The following is a 12,491-nucleotide window of genomic DNA, read 5'->3' as shown; positions in this document are numbered from 1 at the left end:
CATGATACAAGGAATATCATAATAACAACCTAAGCATGATTTCTACATCATAACATCAATAAAAACCATCAAAATACTTACTTTGATGCCTCGTATCTCTTTCTAATAACAAAATACACACGTTAGTAACTTTAAGGAAAATATAAAATAAACAATTAAATTAAATAATGGAAAGAGAGATTTGGGACCAAACCCTCAGAAATTAAAACCTTTCACGTCTAGGGCGAAGACAACTTCGAATATGGCTAGGTGTATCTAGATCTAATGAATGCGAAATTTTGTATTTGAGAAAATCTAGTTTAGAAAAGAGAGAGAGAAAGAGAAATGGTAGATTGTAGATGATTGTGGAAAAATTAGAAAGAATAAGAATTGATGATTGTTGGTTATTGTAGGTGAATGAAAACAGAGTTTTTACGACGTTATTTATAAAGAAAATCAGCCAAAAAGATAAAATATCAAAACAGAGTTCTGACGCAAATAAAACGATGTTGGCGCCAACGCTGGCTATTGGCGCCAGACGCCAACATTAGCGCCAGGCGCCAATGCTAGCGCCAGACGCCCATGCTAGTGCCAAGCGCTACAGCTGGCGTTTGGCGCTGATTTAGAAATTCACGCGTTTTCTTAAAATTAGATAAAAATTTCCGTACAGGAGGATAAAATTGTATTTCTCTCAAAAAATGTTCTTTATTTGATTCTAATTAAAACTCTGAAAAGTCAACAAAAGTCAATTTATCAATGCTAATTGAATTAGAATTGAAAATAACCTTCTAGAAGAATCTAGAAGACTAAAACCATTCCTAATTGCATTAGGAGTGATAAATCTATATTAGGCCCTCCTCTAGATCATTGGGCCGCATATAAGGCTCAAACCGGGCACAGTTCAGTAAATTGGCTATAACTTCCTCAATATTCATCGGAATTGGGCTTATAATATATCGTTGGAAAGGTCTTTTCAAACCCCATCCAACTACACTACTATTGGATCCATATCATGGACCAACCAAACTGGATTGATTGTTTTTCTTAAAATAAGTTTTCAAAAACAGAGAGAAGAGAAAAGAAATTAAAACTATTCGCAACACTAAACTTTCTAAACTTTCACTTCATTCGATTATGATTCGACGTGAAAGGTACTCATCACCGGGTTTGGTTTTGGGGAGACACAAATGGGTGTCTACACATATGCATAAAAAATATGAGCATATGCATTTTAGAAAGTGAACCTACATAAGCATAATCCAACAAAATGAGAACATTTTATGAGCATTAAGAATATTTATCATATGAACAACAAATACTAACATTTCAAAACATTTAAAATATAAACATATAATATATTTATGAATATAATACATGATGAATATTTAAAATTATATATGAACATATAAAATATTATTATGAATATAATACATTTAATTATGAACATTAAAATTTGAAGAAATAAAAAATAATATGATTATGAAACATATGCATTATAAGTATTAAATGTTCATTTTTTTTTTACGTGTTTATTTTTTATTATTAAATGTTCAGTTTTTTTACTAAATGTTCATTTTGTAGAGCATAGTGTTGATTTTGGCGGATCGCAGAAATGTTGTTTGGGTTATTAATTTGGGCCGCGCATTTTGAGCTTTCCCTTGTTGCACCTATCTTAGGTGCATAAGGATGCATCTAAGACCAATTGCCCTTTTTGGCCCTATTTCTAATTTCTATACCCTTACAAATAAAGCTAATCCTAATCATGGGTAAGGTTGGGCCTAGACCAATTAAAGGCATAAAAAAAAAAAAGAAAAAGAAAAAAAATGGAAATAAAAGTTGTTCAAGCCAACCATTTGAGGTTGTTCACAAATTATAATCGTTTTCTATTAAAAAAAAAAAAAAAATTATAATCGTTTTTAGCTCTAAAAAAAAAGTTAAGAAGCACAACAATCGCGGCGACCGCGGCTGTTGCGGCGGACTCCATCACCACCACCGCTGTAAGATTTTCATACTATCTAATTTATCTCGTCCAAAGAATTATCGAGTCCAAAAATGGCGATTTCTTCGATTTCTCGCCTTTTTACATCTGCATATAGACTAAAAAAACAACCATTTTCACTCATTACAAGAATCAATTTTTCATCAGCAAAAGAATTTTGTACCCACCTCTTAAATTGCCCCCAAAACCCTGAAAAAACCCTTGTTAATGTTAATGCTAAATTGGATGTTCAATGTGTTACTGAGGTGTTGCGTAGTTTTTCCTCAAATCAGCCCCAATTAGGTCTTCGTTTTTTCATATGGGCTGGTTTACAGCCTACGTATAGGCATACTCAATATATGTATAACTTAGCTTGTAAGTTGCTCGACATTGGTCGAAACCCGGGTAGGATTAGAGAGATTGTTGAGTGTTATGGGGTTGAAGGGTGTCAAACTAATGTGAAGTTGTTTAAAGTTATTCTTAATTTGTGTAGAGAAGCTAGGAGTGCTGATGAGGGTTTGTGGGTATTGAGAAAGGTGGGTGATTTTGGTTGTCGGCCGGATTCGACAATGTATAATGTGGTTATTGGGTTGTTTTGTGAAAGGGGGGATCTTGATAGGGCAATGGGGTTGATGAGAGAGATGGAATCATGTGATTTGTGTCCTGATATGATTACCTATATGTCAATGCTAAAGGGGTTTTGTTTTGCTGGGAGATTGGAGGATGCTTGTCAGTTGTTTAAGACTATGAAAAGTCATGGATGTGCTCCGAATTTGGTGGCATACTCTGCACTCCTTGATGGGCTTTGTAGAGCTGGTAGTTTCGAGAGAGCGTTGGAGTTGTTGGGTGAGATGGAGAAAGAAGGCGGGGAGTGTACACCAAACGTCATTACTTATACATCAATTATCCAAACTTTGTGTGAAAATGGCAAGTCAGTTGAGGCGTTGTCGATATTGGAGCGTATGGAGAGTTTTAAGTGCCAACCTAACAGGATTACTATGAGTGTGCTTATCCAAGGTCTTTGTCGCGAAGGGTATATTGACAAGGCATTTAAACTTGTTAATGATGTAGTTGTTGGAGGTCAAGTCTCGAAAGATGAGTGCTATAGTTCTCTTGTGATCTCTTTGTTGTGGATCCAAAGATTTGAGGATGCGGAGAAGCTTTTTAGGTGGATGTTAGGAAGTGCTGTGAGGCCTGATGGGTTTGCATGTACTGTCTTGATGAAGGATTTGTGTTTAAAAGGAAGATTTTTTGATGCATTTTATCTATATGAGGATGTTGTGAAGAAGGGCTTTGTACTAACAATTGATTCTGATATATACTCAACCCTACTTGTTGGTCTTTGTCAGGAAAACCGTGTGGAAGAGGTAGGAAAACTGGCCAATTATATGGTTGAGAAAGGGGTATCGATCAATGCCTCTTATATTGATAACATTCACAATCACCTTAAAGGATCAATTGAGATGGAGTCACTTGCACATTTGTGTAAGATGAGAAGATGATACTAAACTACACTATCCTTTTAACATTGTATTGGTTATTAGTATCTCCAGAGGATTTTTGCAAGTTTTAAGATCTAACTACTTCTTTAGCGCCTGAAAACATGCTGGCTGCACAATCCTGGTTCAACTTCTTTGTGAGATGTATCTATGCCAAACCAGAGTTTCGTGTTGCAAGTTGTACAGTATACATGGTAAGCATCTTATTCAATCAATCCCTCTTCACTTTTTAATGTACTATTGTTTTATTTCAGTGTAAACATTGATTTAAAGTATTAGGTTTTATTCAGGAGTGATGTGAAGAAGTGTGGGTTGATGAGAAAGAAATGAGTTAGTAACTAGAATGTTATTTGACTCCTGGTCAGATGTGAGTTTTGTAAAAATAAAATCATGAAACCAAAACACTTGCTTTTGTCCCCCAAAATTTGGCTATGAAATTGACAGTGGGATTTTGTACTTCATACTATGCCTTTTCCTTGGTGATTTTCACCGTGATTCTGGTAGTTAAATTCTCCCTTGTCTAGCATATTGATCTCTGAACTAGCTTGGAAAGTCTAGTGATGTTTTCTTTCTTAACTGCCAATGGTTGGAGTTTTCCAATTTTTTTCTTTGCACTGTTATCATGCTAGAAGTGTTCTTGCACAATTATTGACTGAATATCACTTTATGGTGACTCATGCAGGGAGCTTGTTCTGAATTGTTTTGCATCATCCCTACTATTTGCTTGTCTTACTAATAATGATTTCATGATGTTATTTTCTGTACCTTTATGGCAATGGTGCAACTATTTGCACATCCTCTTTTTGGAATTCAGAGAGTGCTTATTAGATGAACATATTAGATGAACAGGCAAAGTAGAATGTTGTGTTTGTTTCTATTTGAATGTGCTCTTTTCAACTTTGCTTATCATGGAACGGGGCACTTTTTACATTAACTTGTGAACAAAGAATTTAACTTAAATTTGTATTAATCCTGTCTTTGGTCATGATGATGTTATTATAGCTAAGCCCAAGGGCTTGCAGTTATTAACCTAGATAGACAAAGTGATGCTGAAGAGCTGAATTACATTAAAATCAAGTTGGCACGTCCAAATTTTGTATATGGTGAGATTGAAACATGTTATGTAGAGGATTGGAAGTCCTCTATTTCTGTTAGGTATGGCTACTTTTTTGTGTATATCTCATCATGTGGTTCTTGGATTGTGAAATCTTGGTAGTTGTTGATCAGGAGATCAAAGAGTAATGTCATTTTGTTCCTCCTTGATTATCTTCCTTGCCTTTCAGTTATATAGTTGTTTTTGAGCCTCAGCATTATCTGGTAACATATTTGTGCTATTTCTATATATAATTTTTTTAAAAGAAATTTTAGTATTAAGTCAAATGATAGAAATAGATTTATAGATGCATCCAGAAACTTGATACTTACTAGAAAGTTGTGTGACAAAATGAAGTTTCTTTCTTCTGGTTTCTCCTTAATCAAGACCAATCATATACAGTGACCAATCATATTAACCTAGAAGTTGAATCTTATCTCGAGGTTAGCAAAGCTGACTTCTAATGTGGAGTTCGAGAAGGCTAAGAATAAAATTATAATTAATATGTCAATTTTGCCTTTAGCAAATCAATGCTAATAGGCGAGCGAACTGACCACCCAAAGTTCTGTCAGATTGTCAGCTTGGTGATGTAGCCGTTACTAATATCAGTCATGTCACAGTAAATTGAAATGAATGACTTTCATCGTTTTGGTGCTCTCTCTTGATTCTAGACATCCAAGGGTGCCAATGGATCTTGATATTAGGCTTTCTCATTATCTTGTTGTGTGCAGGTAACAAGTGTTGTTTTAAAATCTACAAAACCACTTATTTTCAAAGGAGAACAATGTTACAAGTTTTTAGTAAGGTCTGTCTTATTCCTGTTCCCTTCTCATTGTTTCATTCTTTGTCAAGTTGTGGTATTTGCATGAACTTCTGGTGATAAATTTATTTCTTTTAGGTAAGTGGTTTGTTTCCACCTATGGGCTTCAACTTTGCTGGTGGTGCTTCCGTGGTGTTGAGACCAAAAGACTACCTTGTACATATGGGCTTTGTCGTAAGTCATTCAGCCTTCACCGTGTGAAAAATTGAATTTATTTTATATGTGAAGCTGCTGCTGTTGTGATACTAAAAAAAATTGTGCCATTTGGCGAAACAGGATGGTGCCGCACTTTGGTGTATAGGATTTTAGAAGGTTCAACATGGTCAAGGAATTTCAATATTACCAGGTTAGTCACATCATGTTACTATTTTTCATATAGATCCACTGGAATGTAGACTTGAAAGTGTATACCAAATTGCCCATTCATTTTCTCTTGCTTTAGTTTCGTCTTTTTTTGTTTTTTGTTTTTGTTTTTTTTTATTATTATTATTTTTTTTAACGTGTGGCTTGTCCCACTGTTTCACTCTTCTTCCCTGCTTCTTCCTCTGATCTCATCTCTTCTCTCTCCTCAGCTATCTCCAATTCTCTATGCTTAAATAAGGGTTCATCTTATTTATATTTAAATTTTATTGATTAAAATCATCAGTTTCATGTATTTTTGTTAAATTTTGACGGGAATAGAAATGGTTTGTTGTAATTTTGCTGAAAATTTGCAGAAAGAAATGCTGGAAAATCGCGGATCTCATCTCATATCTCTCCTCCATTGAAGCGACTTTCGAGCATTCTGTAATCCTCCATTGAAGCAGCTTGCTAGGTAATTATTTTATATCATCAATTTCCATTTCAAAATCTAGGGTTTATTAGTAAGAAATTGAATGGTTTGATTTATGGTTGATATTATTTGTATAATTATTCTGTCTAAAATCAGTTGTATTGTACTATTAACGTGATTATTATTTTGAATGAATGGGGTTATGTATACTTTAGTGCTTTGATTTTTTTATTTTATTTTTTTTTTAATATTTTTTTTTTGCTGAACAACAGGGGCAAATCCCCTGTTCTTCGAATATTATTAGTGTTTACTTATACTGTGATTTTGTTATGAAAGTAAGTTCTTGCATTGGTTCTGTCATTTGGAAATAAATAAGGGGTGTTGAATTTATTGAAATTTGAAGTGAGTATGAATGTGGTGCAGGCATGTGAACAATCAATTGGAGGATGAGGATCTTACAAAGGATATGCAATTAATTGGATTGTGCTCCTTGACTTTGGAGTTCACCTCCTTTTTATCTTCCTTATTTCTCCTTATGAAATTATCAGGCCCCTTCTATTGATATCCCTTTACTTATCTTCCTAGAAGCCTATTGAACTGAAGTTGACGAGATAATTTGGGACTACAATAGGCTGCACAATTCTTAGATTGATTGCTTCTTATATTCAGATTTGTTTTACAATTTAGTGGTTAAGATATTGGTTCCAATGTTCTGAATAATTAGTCCCGTATTGGTTCTCTGCCTGATCTGTGATGATAATATAGTAGTTTTACGGTTTCTTTTGCTTTCCTGATTGAGGTATTTGGTGATTTATTTAGGAAGAATCTGTGTAAGATTCATTTAGGTTTACTGGATGTAGGATCGATGGTTTTGGGGAAGAATTTGAGGTACATTTGCGGCAAAAAATGATTTAGTGTGTTATTTAAGGAGAATGGGAGTGTTTTGCAGCGTGATTTTTTTCTGTCCATTATTGTCCTTGATTTATTAATTGTTGGTTTTTGTCCTATTAGCTTCAATCTTTTTTAGATACTCTTATTATCATAACCTTTTTTTTTTCTAATGTTTCTTTAAAAATAAAATTAAATTAATGACTGGTTAAATATTATGTCAGGCCGGTAATTCTGCACATCAATGTATTTTTATGTGTTTTTGTTGATTTGATAAGATTTATATGAAAAAATTAGGTGTTATTGAAACTTAAGTTGGACCTCTCTTACTCTCTCTACATATATGCACCCTTACAAATATCTTGGAGGGAGGGGTGGTTTTTGGTTTAAACAGAGAAAGGGTTTGTGACCAGTACACTCACTACATGAATCTGTGTTGGATCACGCGCTGATTTTAATATTGTGTTCTATAGAAACTATGTTATCCAGTACGTCAGCTAAAACTTCCATTTGCAGCAGTACAGTTTGTCTCTCAGTTTGAAGGGATCTATGATGTGCAGTCCATGCAGAAATCAGCAGTGAAACTTCAAACATTTTTCAACCAATGTATGATAGTCACCAATTCAAGGTCTGCTGCTTATAAAATCAAAGCGTTTATGAGGATAGTCACCAAGGTCTGCTTCTTATAAATGCTTCTTTACTATTTGTTTTCATGACATGTTATAGTGATTTAATGAAGTAAAATAATTATCATGCTTGGTAGGTGAATGGAAATATCAGGTTTTTAGAACCAAAATAGTAATATGTGGTTATACGTTGATAAGATTATCAATGAATTTTAGATGGTGAAATGTGAAGTATTATATTTAATTGAGAATTTGCAATAAAAAAAAATTATGAAATAGAGATGAGAAGGGGTGATAATTATTATTTGTTTTAGTTTGCTAACTTTTTTGTCCTTGAAAATATTCTTTACAATTCTTTATTTTCCTTCACTGAAATGATGAAAATGCAGCATTCTCATTGACTTGAGTGTGGGCGTGCTGGGCTAGGGATTGCCCTTCGAGTGGTAGCTTTGGTCTTCAGACACCCTAATGATGCTCTGGGAGAAGCAGACGGAGTTGGTATCACTGTTGGTTTTGCTCCTCTAATGTTGTGCATACTGTTGTTTAGCTGAACTACTCAGTTTACAGCATTGTTTTCTAAGTAGCTGCAGAAATGTTGGATATCATCTTCTTGGCTTAGCTTGAATCTGTTTTGTTCATATTCTACCGAGATAAGAGCCCAGATAAAAGTTAGTATGGAAATCTGTAGAGAAACCTTATTATTTGACATGTAGGAGTATTTACTGGGAGGAAATTACTTGAATATAGACTATCACTTGTATGTTTTAGTAGAATGTAAGAATGGACAAGTTACGCATAGATCAATTTGATTTTTTTTGACAGGCATTGATGCATCGGTTTTTTTTTGGAGGAAGCACATAGCTTAGGATTATCGGGTTGTTCCCCCCCTTCCCCTTTTCTGTTTAAGCAATTAAAATGATCTTGTAATCGCAATGATTTTAAAGTCAAGCATATCAATAATACCCAAAAAATTATCTTCTTTAATCAACCAATTTTTAAAAGCGCCCCCCTCCCCCCCCCCCCCCCCCCCCCCCCCCCCACCCAAAAAAAAAAAGTCATTTAGTTTTCCCAGATTTCATTTCCATAATATAAAAATGCATTTACACTGTTTGAAACAATAATAAATAAATAAATAAACCATTTACACAAACAAAATATTTGACAAATGTATTTATCTTAACAAAAAAGTGTACTACAAAATATTGACTTTTATAAAGAAAACTTAAGTTTCACACCTAATAGTAATGTAACTTCATATAATATAATATGCCCAAAGACTAAACAATTCTTTAGTAATACACCATCAAAATTAGGTTGTATCATCTTGTATGTACAATGTACTCATTGATGTGCCTTATAAACAATTACAAGTTCAATTGGTTTTATTTTAGCTTAACTAATCTAAACTATAATCAACAATTGAATTTGTTTTGTCCAAACTTATTTAATTTGAACTCTATTGATTTGAAATAAAACTTTGTAATGTACTTCTTTAAAATTGAGTATTTATAAAATGCGAAATTATGTTAACCAATTTTAATCAATATGAACTTTCAAAAACTGAAATAAAGTCAAAATGAGTTTAGCTAAATTGAGTAAGATCAAATGGCCTTTATTATCGCAATAAAATTTTGAAAACCAAAATAAATAAAAAATATCTATTAGTTGCAACTATTTAGTTGGAGTCCCAAAAATGATGGGCCACCATTGTATTGTTATGGATAGTAATGTAATTTTAAAATTATGTAGGATGTTTGTTGTTAGATTGATAGCATATGGAAAATATATGCGTAATGATGAAAATCGATAATAAGAGTATTAATAATAATTAGCCTTCTGGCCCGTTTCATGCACGAGTTATTACTTAGAATATTTTCCATGTAATGTGTTGCTTATTTGTGTTATATGAGTCAGCATTGTTTTATTGTACTTTATATATATGTTTATATAATGTGGACTAATTAGCTCAATTTTTTTTTTTTGCTATTACTTTATTTAGTTTAGGAGATGAAAAGACTACAACTTTATTTTGGTGTAGTTGAAACACTTTATTTCCTTACTTAAATTTGCAAGTTGTAGAATGTATAAAGACATGAACTTTATTTTTTGATAAAGAAGGAGACGTATGGCATGTGGCATATGAGTGATTTGTGGTGACGTGTGGCATATGAGTAATGTGTGGTTTGTGTTTTTAAATACTAAGTATAGATATAGAAGTATAGATTAGAACAATTAAAACTAATAGTAACAGTAATAAAAGACCAATGAGCAAACCTTTGTAAGCCCATCATATGGAGAGGCCACATTCTAAAGCCCATATAATTTGATTGACATAGCCTGCACTAAACACCAATGTTAAATCCTTGGACCTATGGCTTATAATCCTTTGTATGCAACATAGTACTATTAGGGGTCGTTTGGTTGGGGGTATTCATCAAAGGGAATGAAAATCAATTATCCTCATTCCCTTTGTTGCTGTTTGTTAGACTTTTTTTTCCATTCCCTTTACCCTCTGCATTCCCCCAAATCCTTCCAAATTGATTCCCCACCCCCCTCCCTAAGTATTTCCATTCTCATTCCCTAGCCACCCCAACAACACCATACCACCATACCACTTCCTACTGAAACCACCGGAAAACTAGCCTCATCACCGTCGGTCGTCCCCCCGCACTTCGACGCACCACCCTTGCCCCTCGCCGCGATCTCACTGCTAATAGCTGTAAGGAGGGTGTTTCCATCGTAGGGGATCCTTCTCCTTAGATGCCCAAGACCCTTTAAAGCCTAGGACTTTACACTTGTTAAGGTGTATTAGGATTTGATTTCCTGACTGTTTGGGAGACCTTTGAATTAGAGATGATTCTATCATATACGCTTTTTTGTGAGAAACAAGTAGGAGTCGCCAATGAGTTTTAGGAAAAACCCATAAACCTCGTTCATGCCTTTCTCCCAAGTAGAGTTCAAGGGATATTTAGCATGAATCCTAAGTTTACCCATGCCCAAATTGGTCTAGAAAACCAGAAATGAGTTCGGGAGCGAGGGTACTAAGATAATGTTCCCTTTAGAGGGGAATCGCGATCCTAGCCCTAGTGCGGCCTCTAGTAGCTCTTCCTTTGCACAATTTCATTGCCAAACAATATATGCAACGTGATACCTTAAAACTATGTTAATTGGTTTTATTTACACACATTAATTCACATAGGAATTGCATCGTAAGGTCGTTATTCTTATTTAATCAAATTCGTGAAAAGAACAATAAAATAAACAATATTCGCCTTGACTTAGGTGATCAACCAATAATTATTTGATTCAATTCTAATCTTGATTAACGAAAGAATACTATGTGAAATCAATTAATTTATTATTTTAAGGCGATCAAACAACACTAATTAATTAATTAAAGTTCTTTTAAACAATAAAAATAATGGTGATTTAACTAAGTGCTCGGGAATTTACCACTTCTCTTTGCTAGATCTCCATTTAGAACACTTGTGGACTCCTTCTTGTTGGGGAACCTCCACCGTAGTAACAAAATATCGAAAAGGGTGAGTGTTTAGGACAAGAGGGTTTGGATGCTCAAGTTCACAAGTATTCTGCCAGAGTTTACGTTAATTTCCTGTCTCTTGAAGCCTCGGATTAGGGTCTTATTTATAAGGAATGATTAGGTTTAGGGTTTAGAGCATTCTGCCGCAGCAAGTGTTGCGCGCAACTGAGTAGGTTGCGCGTCGCGCGCAAGTGAATAGGTCGCGCGCGGTATACGCGCGCAACTATTTGTCTTGCGCTTAGTTCTATGGTAAGATTCGATTTTCCAATATTTTAATATTCTGAATCTTACGCGAGCGCATCTCTGAAAGTTGCGCGACTGCTGAGCGCGACTTTGTGAGATGCGCGCAATATTTTTCGCGTCAGCTTTTATTTTAACCAAGATTTTCCTAAATCCGTCATTATTGGGTTTTAAGCACGGGCTTAAGCCTAATTATGATCGGGTTTAGTTAATTTGGACCTTGTGTTGGCCTTGCTCGTTTATCTGGGCTAGTCTTTTGTGTTTTGTGGCTTAACTAGTTATCCAGGCCATAAGCATTCTTTACTTTGATCCAACACGAAGATGGTTTTATTTATCGTCATTGCACTTCCTGTCGGGACAGGAGGCTTAAAGTAGATGTCTATAGTTAGCCCCCACTTTGATCGAGTCTAGAATAGACGATGATCAAAGTAGTCAAGGAAAAATCCGAGACTCATTCTGCGAAGTTCTCCAAGGTTAGAGAATCTTTCAGTAAGGTTTAAGGATGTCGAAACAGTCCTTGGTTCGCTAAGTGTTTGAAACAAATAGCTATTAAGGCTAGAAAAAGTTTCCCCTAGTCTTAATGCGCTAAAGAATCTAGATTGATCCTTTGCAATTGTAGAACGCTTTTACAAGTAAAGGTGTTCTGGGTGATGTCAAGTCATGAGAAGAGATCGGTTTTAAAAGAATAAAAGAGGATGATTTCCTCCCAATCATGTCATCGTTGGTCTAAAGTCCCTCGATATGTCATTGAAACTTTAGCCTAACTTTAACAAAGTAAAAAGAATGAAAAGGGGTTTTCGATATGCGAATCGAAAAGGGGTCCGGTATTCGAGCCGGATGTCCACAAGATAGAAACACATGTCTCAGGACTGGAGGCATATATCCAAATCCAGTGAGAGAGAAGAAAGTCAACAACTCTCTCAGCAGTTTTTTCCACAAGATGAGTACACGTGTCTCAGGAATGGGGCACGTGACTACATGGGTGCGACATCGTTCCGTCGCTCTTTATACAGGGGGTGGACGAACACCCTAACTGTCTGATAAGTTAGTAAGCT

At 34.9% G+C, this 12,491-nt stretch overlaps 1 protein-coding gene across 3 annotated transcripts; it reads left to right on the top strand.

The window, feature by feature from the left end:
* The first annotated feature begins 1,539 nt into the window (after positions 1–1,539).
* On the top strand, positions 1,540–8,474 carry LOC110735242 (pentatricopeptide repeat-containing protein At5g47360-like). Of its 3 annotated transcripts, none has more exons than XM_021915431.1 (7): positions 1,540–3,650; positions 5,281–5,354; positions 5,448–5,543; positions 5,646–5,715; positions 6,086–6,183; positions 7,549–7,703; positions 8,045–8,474. In XM_021915431.1, exon 1 carries the CDS (start codon positions 2,032–2,034, stop codon positions 3,457–3,459), a length of 1,428 nt encoding a protein of 475 aa, XP_021771123.1. In that variant the 5' UTR covers positions 1,540–2,031; the 3' UTR covers positions 3,460–3,650; positions 5,281–5,354; positions 5,448–5,543; positions 5,646–5,715; positions 6,086–6,183; positions 7,549–7,703; positions 8,045–8,474. The 3 variants fall into 3 exon arrangements, with proteins under 3 accessions (XP_021771123.1, XP_021771122.1, XP_021771121.1); XM_021915430.1 differs by having other exon boundaries at positions 7,546–7,703; XM_021915429.1 differs by having other exon boundaries at positions 6,565–7,703.
* Positions 8,475–12,491: the final 4,017 nt, after the last annotated feature.

This window comes from Chenopodium quinoa, unplaced genomic scaffold, assembly GCF_001683475.1.
Source record: "Chenopodium quinoa cultivar QQ74 unplaced genomic scaffold, ASM168347v1, whole genome shotgun sequence".
NCBI lineage: Eukaryota > Viridiplantae > Streptophyta > Magnoliopsida > Caryophyllales > Amaranthaceae > Chenopodium > Chenopodium quinoa.
This window is presented reverse-complemented; position numbering and strand designations above follow the sequence as displayed.

What these genes read in the sequence shown, in the direction of transcription:
- LOC110735242 (XM_021915431.1), top strand. Translation starts at nt 2,032, where the DNA reads ATGGCGATTTCTTCGATTTCTCGCCTTTTTACATCTGCATATAGACTA.